This window comes from Anoplolepis gracilipes, chromosome 3 (assembly GCF_047496725.1).
Source record: "Anoplolepis gracilipes chromosome 3, ASM4749672v1, whole genome shotgun sequence".
In the NCBI taxonomy this organism is placed as follows: domain Eukaryota; kingdom Metazoa; phylum Arthropoda; class Insecta; order Hymenoptera; family Formicidae; genus Anoplolepis; species Anoplolepis gracilipes.
Genome location: NC_132972.1, coordinates 3,455,769 through 3,478,104, shown reverse-complemented (window position 1 = coordinate 3,478,104; position 22,336 = coordinate 3,455,769). Strand labels below are relative to the sequence as shown.

General features: G+C 31.9%; 6 protein-coding genes across 21 annotated transcripts in view; 2 read left to right on the top strand and 4 right to left on the bottom strand.

The window, feature by feature from the left end:
- The window catches only part of LOC140664236 (homeotic protein female sterile), a 32,214-nt gene extending 27,814 nt beyond the window's left edge, over window positions 1–4,400 (bottom strand). For 6 of the 10 annotated variants that reach the window (XM_072889168.1, XM_072889172.1, XM_072889178.1 and 3 more), the window contains exon 1: window positions 1,387–3,911. The gene's annotated coding sequence lies outside the window, so the exon portion shown is untranslated. Of the gene's footprint in view, window positions 1–1,386; window positions 3,912–4,311 lie in introns of those variants that run through there. The other 4 variants (XM_072889171.1, XM_072889177.1, XM_072889169.1 and 1 more) reach the window with 3 other exon arrangements.
- A 4,421-nt stretch (window positions 4,401–8,821) lies between these two features.
- Window positions 8,822–10,097, bottom strand: LOC140663948 (ribosomal RNA small subunit methyltransferase NEP1). Of its 2 annotated transcripts, none has more exons than XM_072888563.1 (4): window positions 9,960–10,097; window positions 9,504–9,747; window positions 9,219–9,427; window positions 8,822–9,149 (listed from the first exon to the last, which is right to left on the bottom strand). In XM_072888563.1, exons 1-4 carry the CDS (start codon window positions 10,095–10,097, stop codon window positions 8,964–8,966), a joined length of 777 nt encoding a protein of 258 aa, XP_072744664.1. In that variant the 3' UTR covers window positions 8,822–8,963. The 2 variants fall into 2 exon arrangements, with proteins under 2 accessions (XP_072744664.1, XP_072744665.1); XM_072888564.1 differs by having other exon boundaries at window positions 8,822–9,126.
- A 59-nt stretch (window positions 10,098–10,156) lies between these two features.
- Window positions 10,157–11,337, top strand: LOC140663949 (U11/U12 small nuclear ribonucleoprotein 25 kDa protein). Of its 3 annotated transcripts, none has more exons than XM_072888566.1 (3): window positions 10,157–10,275; window positions 10,556–10,859; window positions 10,950–11,337. In XM_072888566.1, the coding sequence occupies exons 1-3, from the start codon at window positions 10,268–10,270 to the stop codon at window positions 11,199–11,201; spliced, it is 564 nt and encodes a 187-aa protein (XP_072744667.1). In that variant the 5' UTR covers window positions 10,157–10,267; the 3' UTR covers window positions 11,202–11,337. The 3 variants fall into 3 exon arrangements, with proteins under 3 accessions (XP_072744667.1, XP_072744668.1, XP_072744666.1); XM_072888567.1 differs by having other exon boundaries at window positions 10,175–10,279; XM_072888565.1 differs by lacking the exon at window positions 10,157–10,275 and adding an exon at window positions 10,309–10,434.
- Window positions 11,338–11,408: 71 nt separating this feature from the next.
- Window positions 11,409–12,351, bottom strand: LOC140663947 (distal membrane-arm assembly complex protein 2). Its single transcript, XM_072888561.1, has one exon. It carries the CDS (start codon window positions 12,230–12,232, stop codon window positions 11,447–11,449), a length of 786 nt encoding a protein of 261 aa, XP_072744662.1. The 5' UTR covers window positions 12,233–12,351; the 3' UTR covers window positions 11,409–11,446.
- Window positions 12,352–12,560: 209 nt separating this feature from the next.
- Window positions 12,561–17,383, bottom strand: Cyld (ubiquitin carboxyl-terminal hydrolase CYLD). Of its 3 annotated transcripts, XM_072887710.1 has the most exons (12): window positions 17,199–17,382; window positions 16,615–17,127; window positions 16,017–16,164; window positions 15,665–15,895; window positions 14,948–15,123; window positions 14,761–14,874; window positions 14,427–14,650; window positions 14,125–14,297; window positions 13,742–14,038; window positions 13,492–13,607; window positions 13,186–13,402; window positions 12,561–12,957 (listed from the first exon to the last, which is right to left on the bottom strand). In XM_072887710.1, the coding sequence occupies exons 2-12, from the start codon at window positions 17,098–17,100 to the stop codon at window positions 12,767–12,769; spliced, it is 2,373 nt and encodes a 790-aa protein (XP_072743811.1). In that variant the 5' UTR covers window positions 17,101–17,127; window positions 17,199–17,382; the 3' UTR covers window positions 12,561–12,766. The 3 variants fall into 3 exon arrangements, with proteins under 3 accessions (XP_072743811.1, XP_072743812.1, XP_072743810.1); XM_072887711.1 differs by having other exon boundaries at window positions 16,032–16,164; window positions 16,615–17,383; XM_072887709.1 differs by having other exon boundaries at window positions 16,615–17,382.
- Window positions 17,384–18,369: 986 nt separating this feature from the next.
- On the top strand, window positions 18,370–21,252 carry Tbp (TATA binding protein). 2 transcript variants are annotated; one of them, XR_012046287.1, is made up of 7 exons: window positions 18,370–18,676; window positions 18,863–19,280; window positions 19,731–19,861; window positions 19,958–20,201; window positions 20,379–20,577; window positions 20,928–21,055; window positions 21,130–21,252. XR_012046287.1 is itself a non-coding variant. In XM_072887714.1 (7 exons), exons 2-6 carry the CDS (start codon window positions 19,017–19,019, stop codon window positions 21,002–21,004), a joined length of 915 nt encoding a protein of 304 aa, XP_072743815.1. In that variant the 5' UTR covers window positions 18,370–18,676; window positions 18,863–19,016; the 3' UTR covers window positions 21,005–21,014; window positions 21,130–21,252. The 2 variants fall into 2 exon arrangements, 1 of the variants encoding a protein (XP_072743815.1); XM_072887714.1 differs by having other exon boundaries at window positions 20,928–21,014.
- Window positions 21,253–22,336: the final 1,084 nt, after the last annotated feature.

Below are 22,336 nucleotides of genomic sequence, written 5' to 3'. Positions count from 1 at the left end.
GAAGACTTCAGCGATACAATTTTGTACTTATATGAAGCAACTAGGACTTTTTACAAGGAAACATACAGTAGATTTGTCAAACATTACACATTTGATAATTGAAATTCTATGAAAAATTCTCCAGCCCACAGTCGAAAATCTGGAACTGGGTTACAAGATACATTTGTCGCATCTCTAACAGTTCCTCAGTAGCCAGGTAAGCCAAAATGGAAAGTTTGACAAAAGTAGCACAGATAAGTGGTACACTGGTCTAGAAAGTGAGGTGGCTATTAAAATGCAAAATTGGCAGTGCGCAAGGGAAGACTACGACACATCGCGACTGTTAAATTTCGGCCATCCGTAGGCAAGAAGGATATCTTGCCGAGAACAGTCCACGCGGCGAAGAAGCCGCGAGGTCGCGGCGAGCCAGGGTATCAAGGGCACAGACAGATAAGAGATCTCGCGCTCTTGATTCGAACAGGTGCTCGAACAGAGACCTCCGAGGATGGGAGAGGAGAAAGGCGAGATCCATGGACGAGTAACCGCGAAAGAGAAATAAAGCGTGGAAGGAGGACGATAATAACGATGACAATGACGATGACAACGACGACGTTGACGATGTTGACGATGTTGACGACGACGACGACGACAACGACGACGACGACGATGACGACGATGACGACGACGACGACGACGACGACGACGACGACGACGACGACGACGACGACGACGACGACAGCGGTGGCGGCAACAAGAGTATAGAAAGAGGGAGGGAGGGAGGGAGGGAGGGAGAAAAGGAGAGAGAAAGAGATATATATATATATAGAGAGAGAGAGAGAACGAATAATAGTAAAGAACCGCGAGGGGAATAGCTGGGGATCCGCGCCCAGTCGACGTACAACAAACACGAGCCGTTTGCGCGGACAATCCAACCCAGTCAGTCAGTCAGTCAGTCAGTCGAGTGAACGAGGCAACTGGCGCCACGGGCCACGGTATGATAGAAAGGAGGGATAGAAAGAGAAAGAGAGAGAGAGAGAGAAAGAGAGATAGAAATGACGCCATGAGAATTCACGCCGCGAGCCGCGACGACACGCGAGGAGCGAGAGCCGGGACAAGCCGGGATCTCTGGTCGCGCGCGCGAAAATCCGGACTCACCGGACAACTCGATTCGGCGGTGGTAGGTCTCTCAACATGGCGGGTATGGCCGTTCGGGAAAGAAAGCTCCCAAGGGCCCGCTCATGAACGGCCACCGCCGCCGCCACCGCCACCGCCACCGCCACCGTCGCTGCCGCCGTCGCGACTATATACGCGTCACCACACGCGCTAACACACCTATTAATCCGCGTAACCGGAATTACTCCGTAGTAGTGGCATTTGGTCGGGCGTTCGACCCGGGCGATCGCTTACCTGACGAACGGAAGTCCACGGCAACTGAATCGTCTGAAAACACACTACCACTAGAACCTCGAGGGGGAATACTCCAGGCACTAGGCTTTCTCCCTCGTTCGTTTAGTTTGGTTGGTTGCACGGTGTTATGGCGGATGGCGGCCGCGCGAGTAAGTGCGCGCCCCAAACCGAGTATATATCACTCACTCACTCGCTCTCTCACTCGTGCGAGCGCCTCGGTTCGAGAGAACGCGGAGACGCGGTGTCCGAGCGACAACTAGTCCCACCGAGAGAGAGAGAGAGAGTCTCACTCGACGCGAACTGTCTCTACGCACGCGAGAGTTTCTATTATCGCGTATTATCCGTATCAATGGCACGCGCCGAACCCGGACGACATTCTCACGCAGCTAAGCGCGGCCGAATCCGTGCCCATGACGATCTCGGATCTAGAAACCAACGATCGCAGCACCAACAATGGCTACGCATTCTTCCGCGACGTACCGAAATGGTTCTATTCCATCGTTCCGCGCGCCGACCTGTGTCCGTCCACCTCCCTCGCCGCCACGAGCTTCGACGAATTAAGCCGAGCGTGCCCGAGAGCGAGCGCGCCAATTTCGAACTGTCACACGCGACCGCCTGGTGTCTGATCGACAACTCTCGATCTCACTCGAATAGCAAAGGCTTTTCTTCGACGAATTTCGGCAATTTTTTTTCGACTCGACTTTGTAAATTATAAAGGCACTGGAGGGTTAGTTCTCATTCATAATAATTTCGAACTGTCACACATGATGTGCGATCGCGACTCTCCATTTCGTTCGAATAGTAAAAAAAAAATGTTTGACAAATTTCAGCAAACTTTTTTTTCGACTCGACTTGTAAATTACGATGACACTTAACAGTTCTCACTCGTAACAATCAATTCGAACTATCACACGCGACGCCTGATCAACAATTCTCGATCTCGTTCGAATAGCAAAAGCTTTTCTTCGACGACTTTGTAAAGTATAAAAGCACCAGAGCATTAGTTCTCACTCGACGTTCGATCATCAACTGCCGATCTCGATAAAGAACAAAGGTTTTATATCTTCACTTCTCGGAGGAAACTGACGAATTACCTTGACTTTAGAAATTACACTAGCACACTGGACGGTTAGTCTTCACTCGTAATGACTGAGGAAAAACTTCAGGGGGGAGAGGGGCGGTCTTCTTAAGAAAAAATTCAGACAATAGAATCCTTAGAGAATTAGGATAATAGGATTTAGGATATGTTTGTTCTCGTCTAAAGGCAATAAATTCTTGTTAAATATAGATGGAGAAACTATCGAGGAAAATTCGAATAAGGGACTGTCTCACTATAATTGGATAAGATTTTCATCCTGGGCGGGTCTTATTATTGTAACATGTGTCCCTTAACGCGATAAAATATACAAATATCCTATCTCGATATTAATCTTATCAAAGAAAATAAAATTATCAGAGAAAATGATACAACTTATATCATAGTATGCATTTCTTTTTCGATTCTTACTCTAACGCATTAATATTAGGAAACGTGAATAAGCCTCTCTTTCTAGAAATTTTATTTGCAACTTCGAATATTGAAAAAATATCTACTTGCGAAAATCTCCAACGAAAGATGTATTAGCCTTGAAAATATCAACAAAAAAAATATATATATTATATCACAAGAATAGGCAACAGAAATAGTATGTTGTGATACTCATGAATCTTTATTTGCAAAAGTATATATCTATATATATCTATTATGTATATATATACGTTGTACACATCATTAGCCAATCCGAAAATTAACGGTTAATTTCCGTCGTTCCATGTTCACCCATAATGCATTCTTTTCGACGAGCTTGATACAAAAATCGATCATTTTAAACAATAATGATAAATGTAATTGGTTTATCAATAGAAATTTGTTTACACGCTAAAACGTTGGCGCGCGGCGATTAATTCGCTGAAATGTAAAAATCTAATCTTATATATTAATCAATCGCATCGTTGAGTAACGGTCCGATTCCACGATTCTGCCGTTGCCACGCGACGCATCATGGGAAAAGCGTACAAGGCGCAAAATCCATAATTACCGACTCTAGAAGTACCGACCGCGTGCCGCCAAATGTTCCACGCTATGTCGTAAATAACGCGAACGATTTTAAGAAGTCGATAAGCACGTGGCGGTATTTCCGCGTGATTCACGTAGAGTTTCGCACGTTTCGTGACGTGTACGTCGTCATCGATGCCGTTAGTACTCGATCAATATGGCGATAATACGTAGATGCTTGACCTTTACCTCGTCCCGTCACATGCCGTTGATAAAAGGCCGAACGAACGTGGGGAGCATCGACGTCGTGCGTAATATCGTGCGAATGCGTCACGGATCGTTGTTTAGGATTCACGAAATACTGTCTTGTTGTCACAGGCATTCGGCAGATATCGTGGACTCGTGACATGTCACTACGAAAGTCAAACGAGGCACTGAAACATGACCCCGTCCTCGTCAAACATGCTCGCGAAAAATATCATAATTTCCAACAACTAACATTTTTCAGTCCATATTCGAAGATTTTTCATGTGACAGCTGACACGTGTGTCGCGATGTGCGACAGCGTCCCGTATTTACGACCACAAAATGGTGATGCTTGTAACATACACATATACATATATATATACACACAGATATATGTATGTGTGTTGAATCACTCGACTCGAACCCGATCACACTTCTCTCTCGCTACTTTTTACTACGTGTGTAATCGCGATACGCAGCGTCGTTCCGTATATCTCGAATACGACGCACGGCTTCTCGCAATGCACAAGACAGCGAGACGAGCTCTATATAATTCAACGAATTCTTGATGATTGATAAAACCCACTTCTGCACTCTCGTGATGACGTAATGAAATACGAAAGTCAAAAAAGAAATATACATACGACGAGATATACGTAGTAAAGATGCGGTGGAACGTGTCGGACTCTGCGCGTTTCCCTGTTTCCGGCTACATTTAACTCCGCGTTCTGAGCTACGATTGGCTTGTGCTCGATATGTTTCAGATGTGGCCCAATCATTCAACAGCTTCTAAATATTGATGAGTCATGGCGTTTACGATATACGTTAAATTGAAATAGCGATAAGTTTTCATTATCTTACTACCTAACTAAAACCTTGAAATTTTTTCGGATATATCGACAATTACGTACAAATGAAAGTTTTTATCTCATATCGTATAAAAAAAACTTTTCTAAACAATTTCAACTGTTGATTAAAAGAAAAAAATCAAGAATGTTATAACAAATTGTCACGAAAAAAATTCTTTTCTTTTTATATTTAGTTTCTAATGTTATATTTAGTTTCGTTTTTATATACAATATACAGTCATTAATTCTACATGCTTAAAATATAATCTTTTTGAAATTTTTCGAAGATTGATCTAAAAAAAGAAAAAGATGTTTTATTTTTATATTTGTAGTAATTATATATGTATTAAAAATGTTTTACAATTTCATTAAGGTTGTTCCAGGACCACCCAATAGAAAATTTTAATGACAGATTTTGGAATATTTTAAAGGAAATATACATGATATATAAAAATGTCGAGATAGCAAGATGCTTTAACCGCTTTTCATTTTACATCAGTATTTTTTTCGTTTTATATACAAGTAGCATCAAAATTTTCCTATTAATTTTAAAGCTATTTTGTAAATCGAAAAAGGATACTTGTAAAACGAGAAGCCAGTTCCTACTGTAACATATTTTTATATTATATTTCTTCTTTTACAATTTGTGTATTAAATTTAATACAAATTTTTCATTTTCCTGTGTACAATTTGTTGTACATTCTTGATTTTTCTTTGAATCGGTAGTCGAAATTTTTTAAAAACTTTCTTTTACAAACTTTCTTTTATAACGTTCTTTTTTAGAATACAGTCCCCAAGTAGCACATGTTCGTTTTATAAACGTTTTCTAAACGCATCTTTTCGTATTAGATACGTTTAGAAAACGTTTATAAAACGAACAGTGCTACCTGGATCATTAATTTTACGTGCTTTAAAACCTTTTTGAATTTATTCGACAAAAGTTAACCATTATAAAAGAAGAAAAGGTTTTTGTCCTTGCATTTGTAATAACACAAAAGGAATTTTCTTAATGACTTCGATTGTCGATTCAAAGAAAAGTTGTAACAAAGGAAAAATGTTATTCTTTTTATTTTTATTTAGTTGAAAATTTCTAAAGATTGTTTTTACAATACAGCTAGTCTACGTGCAGTATCAGGTAAAAGGAATTTTCTGAAAGATTTCGGTTCGGAAAGAAAATTAAAAATATTCCTGTGATAAATCATAACAAGAATAAAAGAAAAAGATAATATCTTTTTCTCTTAAATTTTTTTAACGTTCGTTTTTAGAATATAAGCATAAATAAAATTTTATCTTACGACTTAAGCAAAATCTTTGGAATTTTTTAAAAAAAGGTCTGATTTCGGTCTGAAAAGGTTTATCTCGTAAAGGCAAAAGTGTTTTGTTCTTATATTGTAATATTTTTCAGGTAAAAAAATATTACTACTGTCCATTCCCAGAAAACCATACATTTTGTCATATTCATACGATATATAAAAATTCCAAAGGGAAAGAGAAAAGTTCTTCATTAGGCACATAGGATTATAAAAATTATTATTTTTAATAACTATATTTTAAACACGGACATTAGAATATTTGAAGATATATCGACAATTATACAAATAAAAAACTTTTATTTTATCTGTAGTGTTATATAAAAGGAATTTTCCAAACAATTCCAGCTATCAGTTCGAAGAAAATTAAGAATGGCAAACGAATAAAAGAACCCCCGTGGGGGAGGGGTACATTAATAAAATCTCAATTAAATATTAAAAAAAAGATTTCTTTTATTCGTTTGTCGTACGTTCTTGATTTTCTCTGAACTAATAGCTAGAATTGTTGGAAAATATCTTTTATATAACACTACAGATAAAATAAAAGCTTTTTATTCATATAATTGTCGATATATTTATCTTTGAAAAATTTTTTTGATTTCTAATTAAGAATTGTCAGAAAGAACTTTGAAATAATTCAAGATTAATTACCTAGATACGAGTTTCATCAAAATACAGTTGTTGTAAAATAATCCAGCAGAACTCATTATACCTGTTATTAAAAAAGAAATTTGTTATGAGTTATAAATTATTAATATTATAAAGAAATATAAATATATTATAAAAATTATAAAATACTAGCTATAATATATATATATATATATATATTATGAAGGAGGGGTATATTAATAAAATCATAAAGATAAAAGCTAAATGTTTAAATATTTAGTACATTTTATATTTATATATATATTCTTTCTATCTTTATGATTTTATTAATGTACACCTCCCTCATAATTTTTATTTATATTTTCTTCTCTGTGTATGTGTGTGTGTATGTGTGAAATAATAATATATTTATTGGATATGTGTCTTTTGACGTGTACATATACATTTTTTTCGGTGTTCTGAAGCCTTTCGATATAATCTTCCGAGCCTTTCTATCACTCTTTTTTAACACGCCTGATTTTTATCTTTTTATACATTCTCCGATTTAGTTTCTTTTAGCATCGGTTTAGCAATGTGAACAAAAGAAAATTGTTTTGCTGAGCAATCTCTATAACAATAGGAATCATTAGGAAATAACCCACATATACAATAAAATGTATATGTAAGTAAAATCGTAAATGTGTCCAAGCAAAATACGATTTAATTTATTATTATACACATATTAAATATTCCGAAGTATTTATTTCTTATTGTATTTTTTGTTCATTTTTTATGCATCTATATAATTATTTAATGTTTATCAATTAGAAGAAAATTATTTTGCGTAATTATTATGACATTGTATTAAAAAATAAATTTCTCAATTTATACGGCGTTTCGAGAAAGAAATAATCTTTTGACATAATATTATTTAATATTTTCGAAAATAATATTGATTTTTTAATAAAAAAAAAAGATGGCTCGTTGACTGAAAAATTCAAAACACAAAATAATAAGATAGATCCCAGCCAACTCATAAAAGTAAAGCGCAGTTTCCAGTAAAATTACAATGTATTGCCAATATCTGTAATTTTAATTAAAAATCATGCTTTTCCACTTGCAATTTAGTTTGAAATATGTATTATTATTGTTTCGTCTTTTGAATTGATTTTTTAATATGTAAAATTAAGAAATAAATTTCTAAATTCTAAAAAGTTTTCTAAAACTATTGTCAGTATTCATTCCGTTCTTATTTTTAAGATAATTTTAAATAAGGTCTGTAGTAACTCTGAAAATATAATGGTTATACAATCATTTCATTGACTGAACGAAATAATTTTGAGATCATATTGAAGATACCCAGGTAGCACATGTTCATTTTATAAACGTTTTCTAAACGTATTTTTTCGTATTAGATATGTTTAGAAAACGTTTATAAAACGAACAGTGCTACCTGGGTAATTTTAAATATAAGAATGGACAATACAACAAAAGATGCGAAAACCAGTATGTGTTAATATTAATTGTGTAAAATATAATAAATAAGTACCTTTAGTCAGCGTGAATATTATAAGAGCACGCGGTGACGATGTTATTCTATCGCTAGAAGTCTGGAGACTAAACCACTAAACTGAAATGAAAGATGCAGGTAGACACTAAACATGATATTAAACATACCGCCATGTCGAAGGATCGAAAGGAAGAGGGAGAAAACGAGGCAAACACACAATCGAAACAAGTTTGGAAAACTATCGTTGATTTCTAGAAATTCCTGTGCAATATATATATATATATAATTTTAACTTCATATTTTTTTTCAATTTCTATTTAAAAATAATATTATTAAAATAGTATATGTATGTTTCGTGTACTACTTCAAATTATTTATTTTTAAAATTTTATTTAAGAATCCTTTTGCTTTCTTAATTTTTATTTAAAAATATTTGAATAATAATTGTATGATTTTTGGTTTGTAACGGTTTTCACAATAATTTTAAAATTAGTTTCTGAAATATGTAATTCAGCAATAATTGTGCAAAGATGAATCATAATACTATACTTATATAAGTATTTATTTCAGGCATAAGTTTTATAAAGATTACTACATTTTATAATAAAATTAAATTTAGAATTAATAACTTTAAATGTAGAACAATTGTAAATGTATAGAATACTGTACATTTATGACAAAACTTCAAAAAAATTTTTGATAAATATTTACAAAATTTTATTCCGACAATACTTTTACATTATAGCAAATAGTGCAGAGTAATGATTAAAATTAAAATGCTAAAATTTTTCTGCATGCTTTCCTGTCTAAGCATCAATATGTGATTATATAGAACTAATTTAAGTATTGTATAATTAGATAAAATAATGTTGTAAAAATAAATAAAAGTAAATAAAAATACAATATTTAAATGCATTTATTTTTAATAATTTCTTATAACATTGTTTAGATTTTTCAGTTTCCTTAAAAATAAACTGAGTGATTTATAAAAATGTCACATTTTTGAAAAATTTAATTGTTTTAATAAAATGTTTAACCCTTTATAAAAAAACCAACATAAAATTTTGGTATCTTACAAAGAGCTTTTTATTAAATAATTCCCCAAACTTCTTCAAATGCTGTACATAATTTGCTACATGTAACAGCACCTGAGAGAGGATAGTTGCTAATTGAGATAGTATCTTCAGTATAATCCGTTTTAACCTAAAAAAATACATATATAAAAACTACATATACATAATATAGTTTTAATACAATAGTATAGCAACATTATTTAATATAATATAATAATTTACCTGGCCATGTGCCATAGCTCCAACTACAATAGCAATTGGATCTTCAGAAGGTACAAACTCTCGTGGATTTAATACTTTGTTTGCACTAAATGACATCAATATCTTATGGCAACCAACTGGTAAGTGATCCGATATGGGATTCTTAATTACTTTAAGGAGTTTCATTGGTCCATCGGATGCTCTAACACCATATTTATGCAATAGTTGGACTGCAATATAACATTTATTATATTAATAATAAATTTATTGATTATATGAAGACAAATACTGATTATTCATACTTACCCATCAATCCAGCAAAGCGTTTGAATGTTCTTGGTATTCTAGTCTGTGGATTAATTTCTATTAATACATTTTTTTCTGTATGAATATAGACTTGCAACAGTCCGGCTCTATTTAATGGACTGTCCATTAACATTAATAGACATTGATGAACAATGTCTGGCCTGCATGTCCCTGGATCACGATTATTTTTTCTTAAAATATTTATATGATCATCGCAGTTTAATAATTCAAAACTGTTTCCAACCTGAGAAAAGTACAAAAGCATAAGATTAATTTGCTTTTATTTACTAAACTTACAAGTATCTTAAAAATGTATGCGAATGTAATAAAATTGATAAAAATTACATCAAGTACAAAATAAATGAATACAGAAAAATAACTAATAATAATAAGAGAAAGACTTATTTCTGAACTTGTGAATATTTTTACATATGAAAAAAGAAGCCATAACCTTACTTTCACAGATTCTAATTGGGCATTCTCTAATATTACAATAAGACGTTTTTCTTGATTCTTGATATGACCTATTTGCAAGTGTTTCGGAGCGGGATCATATTCGTAATCATTTTCATTTTGCTTTTTTCTTTTCCCCATTTCGTATTTTCAAAATATACAAAAACTGATATTACGATACATGTGACTTGACTACTGTCCACTGTCAGTCGTCAGTACCGTCATCGATTAGGAACTAGCTATAGGGACTAGGGACTAGAGAACTAGAGCTGCCAATCTGATGAAAGCGTAGCTTGAAGGAAATTCGCTGAATGCAAGTGTAGGTAAATAAATCTTTGTCGGTAATAAAAAACGGATATACAATAACATTTATTTTGTTATTCTTGAGACAGCTATATAAAAAATTTATATATTTTTATAAATAATATTTTCATAAATAAAATAAAACAATAGCTATTATGGATGAGCTAAAATATGTGTATGATTAAAACTCTTATTATAATTATCTTCAATATTGTCATATCACAATAAATTCAAAGATTATATTAATATAAGTACTGCTTACGTTATGGATTAAAATAATCTGCTATATAATTTAGGTTAATATATAGAATGAATATGGATATTATCGAAGATGCAAAGTCAGAGCACATTTCTCTGACAGATACCAAGGAAGCATTATGTGCTGACAAAGTAAAGTCTGAAACTATACAATTTAATCATCAAGAATTAATGAAATTGACTAAGATAACTGTAGATGACATAATAAAAAATGATCCATTGCTCTTTGGATTGCCTTCAGATGTTACGATAGAAGAAATTAAATCACAAATTGCAGTAGCACAAGGACAAGCTATAACTTTATTCTTAAATCGTGGAGAACTGCCAAAACTTGCAGTGGTGGTAATGTATATTTATATCTTATACAATTATCAATTAAAATTATTAAATTCATTGTCTCATTAATATGATCTTTCCTATTTTATTTTCAAGGTTCCACCGCATAATACAACAGTGCTTGATTTGAAAAAGGCTATAAAACGACATATGAGTTTATCCTTGATAAGAGAAAATGTCAACAAGAAAATAAGTTGGAAACACATTTGGAAAAAATATCATCTCTGTTTTGAGGATACTAGACTCTCTAATGAGAATGAAAATATTAAAGCTTATAATATTACTAATAAAGCGGAATTACATTTTGCAAAGAGACACAGAGAAAAGAATAAATTGCCAAAAAATTAATAGCGTTTTTGCATAAATTATTATTTTGTCTATTGTCATTAACATTTTATATTTTTATATATTTTATTTCATACTTTTCTAAAACATTCCTAATTACAACATCATAGTAATTGAGATTGCAGAATATATTGAAAAATACTGAATAAATGCAATAAATAATATTGTATATAAATATAATAAATATATGCATTAAATTATAATCTTATATATCACTCACAAGACCACTTGTCAGTCTAGTTTTTTCATTAGCATTCTTTTATTTGTTCAGGTATATAAATTTCACAGGTCAAATTAGGCATACAATCCTCCAGCATGAAACAAGTTAGTTCAAATGCGACAGTTTTATAATGATTTGTTACAATAAGTGTTTTTAAATTAGACATTCTATACAATGACTCCAATCCTCTCTCGCTGATTTTCTCACAGCCAGAAATGTCTAAATATTCTAATTCTGGGAATTCCGCTGAGATCTTGTCCAAGCCCCAGTCATCAATGTTCTTACTGTTCTTGAGACTGAGCCATTTGAGCTTTTTGAGACCGCATAAATTACTCAGACCCTCATAATATAGATTGGCATTACTGGCGTCCACTGCCTCGAGGATGTAACGAGAATCATACTGATTGGGTAAGTCATGCAAGCCTTTCTCGTTCTTCTCTGTCCAATAAGTGTTACCCCTGAATTTTACCCGGCCACCGAGATATACGATAAAGTGAGCGCTGGACAGGTCGGCGCCCAATATCTCGTATCTTTCCGGTATAAATTTCTGCTCCAATTTATTGTATGTAGTTATTTGATGCGCGCACCATTTCGAGAAATTACCGAAGGAAAAGTCAGTCTCCTTCCTCGACTTTGCAGAATACCACATAACTTTCGTGGGCTTTTCCGGATCATTTTTGGCCAAATTTTCTCTTTCTTTCATCGAGTATAGTTTTTCCCGATCCATGCCATACGCACGTGTTACCTGAGAGAGCGAATGATTCCGAAAGCATGGTTGTTTACTTAGCACGCATGTTAATCGTCTCGCTAACATTATCAGTGAAAATTTATGAATTAATTTTATTTTTGGAGATTAACTTTTGAAATCGATGAATACGCACGTGTAAAGGTACGTTTTCATGGTGTCGCTCGTCGCTCATATTCAGCGACAAAAGACATCACGACCAAAAATAAAAATACCAATTCGTCAATTTTGATCACGTGATCTGTTTTGACGCCAAAAATGAGCGACGAGCGACACCATGAACACGTACCTTAACGTATTCTAACTTTACTTTAACCCAACCTAACGTAACCTAACTGTCAAATACACAAGACTTTACATACAAACAGGAAAATCTCCGAATAAGTACCTGTATTGTCAGTTTTTTCTAGAATTATATATTTTCCTGCATATAGAAACATATCTCTACTTTGTACACAAGTTTTTCGAAACTTCAGATTATTTTAATGATTAACTGCAATAATTATGATTGTTTATGTAAAATCACTAGGGAAAGCAATAAATGAAATATTGCACTATTCTCGAGTAATAAAATGTCCAAATTGAATTGTAAGTATATTAAAGTTATTTGTACATCATAACATCGGGGGATTGATACATGCACATATAGGCATCGCAAAGTAAACGTTTTGCATGTTCTGGTAAATGACGATCATCCGTCAATTCTGTCAAATAATTTCCTCCGTCTTCACTCAACCAGTAGGGAAAATCTGGGCATGGCACCATTTCCGGTATATTATATCCATTTTGTTCTCCTAACATTAAAATACAAATTTTAATAATTAATATATAATTTAATACATATTTATAAATCTATAATTATAAACATATATAATTTAATATTTATAAAATTTTTTAAATAAAATTTTATATATGAATGTAATAAATAATATAGTTTTAAATTAATAATTTGATGAAATTTTGTTACATGTACAAAAAAAAAATTATATTGAAAGTTGTATAAATAAGTCTCACACAATTACCTTTTCTATCAGCCATCGAATCGAAGAAGCACCATGGCGCCTCTGAACCGGGACCACATTTCACAAACGAGACATAATGTGAGGTTTCGATGCAAACCACTGCGGAAAGTTCCAAGTACAGACGCGGTACGGGACAATGTTCTTGCAGAATCGCAAATTCCATAGGTACAATCAGTTTCTTTGGTTCGTGGTTTGTTCTTCGTTCATGACGATGAACCTAAAAGAATGTAAAAGATAATTTTTATTTCCAAATGTCTAACGTCATTGTATTTGTCTTCAATTTTGTAAATAATACTTTATACAAACTTTTTCGAGACACTGTAAACAGAAAGCTATACTTTCGAGACCGACGCCACATTGTCCGTAACATTCCTTGCACTCAAATTCTGCTAATTTGCCGCACACTGTACATTGTCTGGGTGCTGTAAAATAATATATAAATATTGCTATAAACCATTTCAGAAAAAAATATCATTGTAACATACTTTTAATACGATATTTATAACGACATACGATTATATATTTATAATATATAAATTATATAATGATACTTAACAGTTTTCGATAATGTCCGTTACGTCGAGCAGTAATGTAGGCTGTATTTTCTGATACATTTTAAATGATTTTCCAAAACGCGGCATCTGTATAATAAGACACGAAGGGACTTCTTTCAATCTAATATTACTGGTAAGGAAACTCTGTTCCAATAATTGCTGCACAGTTGGCAGATTTAGATGGTCGTCTTTTTCAACAAACAATTGATAGTGATACGCGTCCTGGCCAGAACTTAATTTTAAGAACGGTTCGGCATTTAAAATCTGAGCGACTAGCGACGTTAAGAATTCCTCCGGATCTGAATATATTAAAAATACATTACAAATTATTATATTAATGATACAAAATAATATCTAAGATTTCAAAATGTAAAGCAAACAGAACCTTTTTCTTCGCTGGTAAGACCAGAAACTGATGACAATTTTTCAAGCAACGTTCTAAGTTTCATTACACGATCCGCTCTGACGAATATGTTCTTTCTAAGTGGATTCACGATTTCTTCTCTCAAAACTCTCTGCACTTCTTCATACTGTGGACAATCTTTTTCATTCGGTGGTCTGAAAACATTACATTTTTGTCAGAATTATACCATTATATCATATATCTATGTAATAAAATCTATATTTCTATTAAAGAGTAATAATTGTTTTAAATATTTTAATTACAATAAAAACAAAATTAATTACCGGAATAAGAGATTGTCGAATACACTGGTAAATGTGAACATGCTGAAGAGTGTAGCATCTAGATAACACGAATTGTGGTGACCCTGAATTCCACGATATTTTCCACATATACTTTCCAAATCTCCCTTAACAGAGATAGGACGCACTATGCCTGCGATTACAGAGCTTTCCATGTTACCGAAATTTTCGTTGTTTGTAATTGTCGGTTGATTATTAAGCTTTGTCTGTTTGTAAGCAAAAAATTGTCATAATTCATTTATTTATTTTTTTTAATTTATGATGCATAAATATTGAAAAGATAACATTGCAAATAATTTCTTATATCTATCCTTACGTTTTCGTAATGAGAACAGTGTTCAATATCAGTGAATATAGCTTTATAAGGTCCACAATGAAAATATCTGACATCTTTATAAGTTCCATCAGTACCTAAAGGATGTCCATCATCCTATGAATGACACATCGTTCGAATTTGTTCTCTTGTATTCTTATAACAATCTTAATCAATTCATTTCACTCACTAGTTCGACTGCTGCCATCAATTTGCCAGGACTTATACCAGACGGTGTACCAATCCATCGAATAACTCCATAATGAATATCAGAGTCCAGAAGTACTTTTACAGTAGAACCAATCATCAAATCTTTCTTATTCTCTACCCTGAATTTTTTGATTTCATTCTTTTCCAGTGCATTACCTATCACAATTAATAATATAATTCATAATTTGTAGTAATTGCTTGTAATTTTTTTTAACTGTATTTTATCACAAAATTTAAATAATATACAAATGTAAATTATCACTTTTTTGTGTACATATAAAAGTATATAAACATGATTGCATTTAAGAACAAATATTTGCGGTAGAGGCAGGATGTTAACTACATCTTACTGTTTAACAAGTCTATGCTACATGCATCTTCCACATCACTGTATACATTTGATTCTATATCACTACTCCATTTGTGCTCCAATACAAAAATAGGAATGTTCTGCAATTCTGCTGTCATTTTTCAACAATAATGCAATAACTGTATGGTGCTTTATAACCTGCCGGTAGCTCTCTAGGAAGTCAGACTAGGTCCTCTGTCTATTTTTAGACACCTCAGCTATTATTAACTTCCTCTACCGCACGGAAGTAATTTAAAAGTCCAGCATTTGATTAATGCTATTTTAAAGTTTTTAAAGGAAAACATCATGTGAATAAGTATATTTACTGCTTTACAATAATAAAATTACCACGTTTAAAAAGAGCATGATCGATGCTTTTAGTATAATTATTAACATTATTTTCAAAATTTGACTTTGTGGCCTGATGATGTTCTTTCAATACGTTGACAGATTCTTGATTGTTGTTCTTATTCTCATCAAATAAGGTAAAGTTTTCTAATAAAACAGCTGGTGTACTATCGAGCACAGATCTTTTCTTATCATTAGTATAGTCAGTTCCTGTGTTATTCTTTAAGAATGCTAAAATAAAAATATGTCAAATTGGATAACTATGAGAGAGAGAGAGAGAGAGAGAAAGAGAGAGAGAGAAAGCGAGAAACCATTACATATAAAAAAAAATATTAAATTATAATTTATATACTTTTTTCAATGTTACCAGGAATTGTGTCAGATTCAACTTTATGTGGATATATATTATTTACAGTTGCAAATGTTACACTAGCATTTGAATGTGTAGAAATAAAATACTCTTTGGCCAATAGAGAGGTTTTGAATACTTCTTGGCTTTCCTGGAATGTATATGTGTACATATTTAATATTATTATACTTCATGTTAATATACATTTAATTATAAACTTAATAAAAAAAGCCTTAACATAGTTTTTCTCACAATTTTGAAATTAGTCAATTTCTTGACATAAATAATATAATATAATTATAATGTACATTATTTATTTTTCATCCTCAATATTAAGTACTTTTACAGTTATTTTTACAGCTCCAATAAAAAGAATATTAATTTAAAATTAATCGAAAGAGACAAAGCTATATTATTTACTTGCGAATTTAGTTTGCTAAAATTTTGCTTACTTTGTTTGTATAGCTAAGAGAGAAAAAAACTAAACTACGATGCTTTATATATACCTTACATATAATACATTATACTTTTAGATAATATAAAATAGAAAATCTTCAATATATAAGAGTAACAGGTATTAAAAGTAGTATTATTAATTCACCAATAATTCAAGGCCAAAGTAATGTCCCAATCCAAGTTGCTTCACAGATCCGATGTATCTGACAAGCGCAATCTCTTTAGCTCGCCTATTAGGAGAATCGAAGCAGTACCAGACCTTATCGTTGACAGAGATATTCCTTATTCGCTCGCACAGAGCCTCGTCATTCGCGATTCGGACTCTCTCCTGGGGTGATTGTACGGTGAGCAGGTACTGCCAGATCTTCTGCGACACCGGGATCAGATCGTACTTGTGGCAACGCCATTCCGTACCGCACCAGATCTTAGACCCGCTGACGGTGTCGATCACGCGGACCTTCAACACGCTGTCCTTCAAATCCTCCAGTGCTTCTACAAGCATTCCCACACGCAGCTCGTTAACATTAACGACGCACGCACCGAATAGCCGTATCAGTACCGTGTCTTGCTTGGCAATGTAGTGTTGCAGGACCCGGTGTTCCGTGTTACATTCCGTGTCGCGGTCTTCCATGGTCGTGTGTATTAAATAATCATCATCCTATACGAAAGAAATTGTTGTTCATTTACTTAGCTCGTCTGTCAACCTCAATCTTTGCTTGTTCCTCGTACAATCTTATTCGATATATTTGATAGGATTTCATCTCCCTTTAAACTTATAAAACAGATATTCTTTTTTGTTACATATTTCCACGGATTATTGCTCGCCGACAAATTATTTTGTCATCGCATCTGTCACTCGTACGGATATTGCGGCGAAATTGGATTCAACCTGAGAGAAGCTTGTTTGAGAACAACCATCGAACAACAAATCAAACTAAGATTTTCAACATGGCAATGTAGTTCCTAAAGTCACTAGATTATAAAGAACCGCAATTAGGGGAAAAACCCGCCATTTTGACTCTACGCTGCGCGGCCATTTCAATTGTACGAATGTATTATAATTCAATTTTTTTGTAGAAATAGAGAGAAAATAAAACTATAAATTATATAAATAAGTATTTTATTTATGCTTTGTATTACAGATAATTTAATTGCTACACTTCTACTACTATAACTTGCCGCTTGTTTATATCATTGTTTTGTTTTTTTTAATGAAAAATGAATTCTTGTAATAACAAAGTTTTTAATAAGTTTATAACCAATATTATGACACGTATTATGAGGAATAAAACATAGAGAATATTCTTGTAAAAACATATTTATAAAATCAATAGCTTTTAATGTATTTAAAAGTAAGTTGGTTATATTTTTTTGAAATAATAATTCGCATTTATATATTAAGTTATAAACATTTATGTTTGGAAATATCAAAATATTTTCTCTACATTCTCTTAACTTAAAACTAAGATTATTGTAGCTAATAGAATTGTTATTAGGATTATTAGAATCTTTCGTAATCACAAGGGCATTAAAGCAGCTATTACAATATTTAAAATTTTTTTTTATTTTAAACAACAAAGCACCTAAATGATACAACGCAGCTTTTACATCTCTGACCATCTCCGAAGAAGATTTCGGGGGCCTTCCAGCAAGACACAGTGTCCACTAGTGTGAGTGAGACACACTGATATGTTCTCTCTCACACCAATGGACACTGTGTCGCCTGTGGTGCTTGCTGAAAAACGATCTTATAGATTGATTACGGTACACTTTATAATTTAGTGACTTTAGTAGTTCCATTCCTCGAAAATGAATGTAGAGGTGCTCCTGAATGGCCATTAAAATAATTTTACGAAAAGAAATCGGGTGACCGCTTTCAGGCTTCTCTCAGGTCTCTTCACTCTTCAGTCTTCAGATTCATATTCTTTCGAGTTATATTAGTGACGGTTGTAAACAAACACAAAACGTTATTTTTCAATTAAATAAAAAATAATTAGTGATTTATTTTTGAATTTAGTTTAAGAAATATAAAGTTTGCGCATGTAAGGAAATAAATATCTTTTCCGTCGACGAGGCAATAACTATACTTGGTATTTAACATAACGCGGTAACCATCGCAAACAGTAACCGTCAGTTGACGAAGATAAGCACGAAAACTAATCGTGCGATTTATATATTGAATCAATTTTGAAGCAAGTCGCAGCAAAGTGAGTTTCAAACAATATTTTACAAATAATCTCTTGAAATAATTAACCTAACCTGATCTTTTTCATTTAGAATAAAATTTGACGATATTAAAATTTGAAGAGTACAATTTTTTTTTTAAATTGTAAAATGTTTTTTCAACTAAGAAATAAAAAGCTTTCAGAAGCTAACAATCGACAATGTTTCAGATTTCGACATAGTTGCTGCTGACTAAAGTGAAATGTCAAATATATTATAGAAATGCAACTATAATCTCCAGGACTTTTGTTATAGGACTTCCAAATAAGAATCATCGTAGATAGAATTAGTTGTATATACAAATATCTTTATTAACCATTCAAAATGGATCAGATGCTTCCTAGTCCTGGCTTTAGCATACCCAGCATTGGTACGCCTCTGCATCAACCGGAAGAAGATCAACAAATTTTGCCAAATGCTATACAGCAACAGCAGTCACAACAGTATCAGCTGCAGCAACTGCACTCGATGAATCCTAACATGCAAAGCGGCATGTTAATGATAACAACGCCGCAAAAAAATATGCACACATATGCTCCAACTCCAACATTTGCGACGCCGCAAAGCCTTATGCAGCCGCAAACACCGGTAATTTAATATATTGAAGTGTTATTAGTAGAAATATTAATTTAAATAATAATTATAAACATTTTTTTCTTTACAAATGCATTTTGTGTGTTACATTTTTAAAAGACTGTTTCAGAGTCGCAATTTTGATAGTTTTAAATTACAAATAATTAAAAGATGAATTGATAATTGTAAGCTACAATGTTACATTAGTAGATAAACTTTAATAAATTTAATTTTGCTCAATTTTATATTGATTCTATAATTACTTCAACAAAAATGTTCAATTTGAAATTTATTTACTTATATTTTAAATATTGAAATATATTAACTATGATTGAAAAATATGGCAACAACAAAAGAATATATAGCTGTAAAAGAATAAATGTGCAATATTTGAAAAGATACTTTTCATTAATTTATTATTTATTCTACTTTATTACTTTAATACTATCTCTTTTTATTTCTTAGCAAAATATGATGTCTCCGATAGTTCCACAAAGTAATCAGATAGCACCGCCATCAATAGGTCCTGCAACCCCAGGGCCAATGACACCAATGACACCAGCTTCCGCAGATCCTGGAATATTACCACAATTACAGTAAATTTTCAAAGAAATTCGATATAATGCTTTCTTTTTATTTTATTTGTTTTTACATAGTATACATAATACATCATGTTTTTTGCTTTAATATAGGAATATTGTGTCTACTGTCAACTTAAATTGCAAGTTAGATTTGAAGAAAATAGCACTTCATGCTAGAAATGCCGAGTATAATCCCAAAAGGTTTGCAGCTGTTATCATGCGAATAAGAGAACCAAGAACCACTGCGCTGATATTCAGTAGTGGAAAAATGGTTTGCACTGGGGCCAAGAGCGAGGGAGATTCGCGTCTCGCTGCGCGAAAGTACGCGCGAATTATCCAAAAGTTAGGTTTTCCTGTAAGTATTATCTTTTCATAAAAAATGCAAGATTAATTAATTTTTTTAAATATAGTATTGTAGTACAATATTATCAATGATAATAGTTATAATCAATTTTATTATTATAAATATAATAATTATAATAATTTTATTATTATAAATATGTGTATAAAAATTGTCATTGTAAATTTATAGGCAAAGTTCCTAGATTTTAAAATCCAGAACATGGTTGGCAGCTGTGATGTTAAGTTTCCAATTAGATTAGAAGGTTTAGTGCTTTCTCATGGGCAGTTTTCGTCATATGAACCAGAGCTATTTCCAGGTCTGATATACAGAATGGTCAAGCCTCGAATCGTATTGCTTATATTCGTTTCAGGAAAAGTGGTATTAACAGGTGAGCAGATATATTTATATACCCTAAAATTTTAGTACAATAATTTTTTTAACAGGATTTAGACAAGAGTGTCGTAAGACATCATTTAGATAAAATATCATTGTAATTTTTTACAATTTTTTAATTATCTTATACTCAGACGTATTGAAAATTGAATTATAATATTGTTATTTTTAAATATAGAAATATGAAAAAAAAGTTTGTACTGCATGTTTTTAAATAGTAGCAAATTTCTGTAATCAAGCTCTTCAATATTAAAGTGTACACTATTTAAACATGTTTGTACTTACATATTTACTATATATATATATATATATATATATATTTGTATGTTGTATATTCTGCCACAGGTGCAAAGATTCGCAAGGAAATTTATGAAGCCTTTGACAACATTTATCCAATTCTCAAGAGTTTTAAGAAACAGTAATAAAGTTCATGTAATGCTGATTTGTATGACTGATTTTATGTCTGATATGTGGTATAAAGTTATTTTTTTTAATGTACATAAAATTACACATAAAGACTCAAATTAAGATTATTGTTAAATTACAGGTTTTATTAAGAGAGTCGGCAAGAGAGAACATGAAGATTTCTGTGACTGTAAACAAGGTCGTTATTGTCGTATTCGGGCCAAAATACAAAAAAGAGCGTAATAAAATTAATATATATTTGTAATCAGTAGCATTGTTTTTATTAACATATAGAGAACTTTTTTTTTTAAAGCTGAAATAAAATTATCGCGGATCAGGTGTAATTGCTCCCCGAATTCTTATTTTATTTATTTTATTATAAATTGTTAAGAAAATATAAAATTAAAATATAAAATGCGTCTGCAAATTCTAATGATACAAAGAATACATTAAAAAAAAATTATAAGGAAATATTTTTTTCTCTGAAACAGAATACGACAATGACAGATTGCTATCTATATGGTGTAGAACTAATATCATGTCGATAACACCAAGAAACAATGAGAGACATCTTTGTCTCTCTTACAATGTTTTCCAATTACATTAATTAAATGCACATATAGGAATGTTCCAACATCATTGAACGTTCTTACTTTAGATTTTTTATGACATTGATCTCTTTATGAAACTTTACTTATGTTTCTTGAGTAGTTGACAACTAAAAATAAAGAATTTTGGTGACAAATTAAACTTCAAAAGAAAAAATAGATCAGAAAATATTTTTAGTTTGTAAATTTGTTGAATTTTAATACATTTTCTATTTAAATTTTAGATACAAAAATAAATATGATGTTAAAGATGCGTAATTATAAATATCAATATTTTTTATAAATTTCAATATTCTCGTTAAGAAAGGATTGTTTCTAGAGAATATTACAAAAAAATCAATTTTTTTTATAATTTTAAAACCAGCTGAAATAAAATTTGTACCTAAAAAGTGCAATCAATATACTGAAAGTTAGACTTTAATATCTTCATTTTTAGATTCATGTTATGCAGCTAAAAAAACCATGATACATCTAACTTCTAAAATATATAATTATAATATTTAACATGCATGAATTAAATACACAATATAATTTATGAAATATTTATTTTTATTTTTTTTAAACTTTATTTTTTTTCAATATCTGAAAAATAAACAGATGAGAGAGTACAACTTGTATAATCTTGCAATAATTTTGCTTACATTTTTCATATTGATATTCTAAAAATACATATGGGAACATGTAAATTTCGTAATAGATATAGTCTTGATTTTTCTAAAATGTCTAAATTTTCCGTTTTTG

Excerpts from the sequence above, each read along its gene's own strand:
- LOC140663949 (XM_072888565.1), top strand. The coding sequence starts at position 10,415 with ATGGATGAGCTAAAATATGT. Across the intron at positions 10,435-10,555 it reads ATGGATGAGCTAAAATATGT|GTTAATATATAGAATGAATA; the intron begins GTATGATTAAAA and ends TATATAATTTAG. Across the intron at positions 10,860-10,949 it reads TGCCAAAACTTGCAGTGGTG|GTTCCACCGCATAATACAAC; the intron begins GTAATGTATATT and ends TTTATTTTCAAG.
- Tbp (XM_072887714.1), top strand. The coding sequence starts at position 19,017 with ATGGATCAGATGCTTCCTAGTCCTGGCTTTAGCATACCCAGCATTGGT. Across the intron at positions 19,862-19,957 it reads GGAATATTACCACAATTACA|GAATATTGTGTCTACTGTCA; the intron begins GTAAATTTTCAA and ends GCTTTAATATAG. Across the intron at positions 20,578-20,927 it reads AGGAAAAGTGGTATTAACAG|GTGCAAAGATTCGCAAGGAA; the intron begins GTGAGCAGATAT and ends ATTCTGCCACAG.
- Cyld (XM_072887709.1), bottom strand. The coding sequence starts at position 17,100 with ATGGAAGACCGCGACACGGAATGTAACACGGAACACCGGGTCCTGCAA. Across the intron at positions 14,298-14,426 it reads TTCGACAATCTCTTATTCCG|ACCACCGAATGAAAAAGATT; the intron begins GTAATTAATTTT and ends TAATGTTTTCAG. Across the intron at positions 14,039-14,124 it reads TCTTACCAGCGAAGAAAAAG|ATCCGGAGGAATTCTTAACG; the intron begins GTTCTGTTTGCT and ends TAATATATTCAG.
- LOC140663948 (XM_072888563.1), bottom strand. The coding sequence starts at position 10,097 with ATGGGGAAAAGAAAAAAGCAAAATGAAAATGATTACGAATATGATCCC. Across the intron at positions 9,428-9,503 it reads ACGCTTTGCTGGATTGATGG|TCCAACTATTGCATAAATAT; the intron begins GTAAGTATGAAT and ends GTTATATTGCAG. Across the intron at positions 9,150-9,218 it reads GAGCTATGGCACATGGCCAG|TTTTTATATATGTATTTTTT; the intron begins GTAAATTATTAT and ends ATGTATATGTAG.
- LOC140663947 (XM_072888561.1), bottom strand. The coding sequence starts at position 12,232 with ATGTTAGCGAGACGATTAACATGCGTGCTAAGTAAACAACCATGCTTT.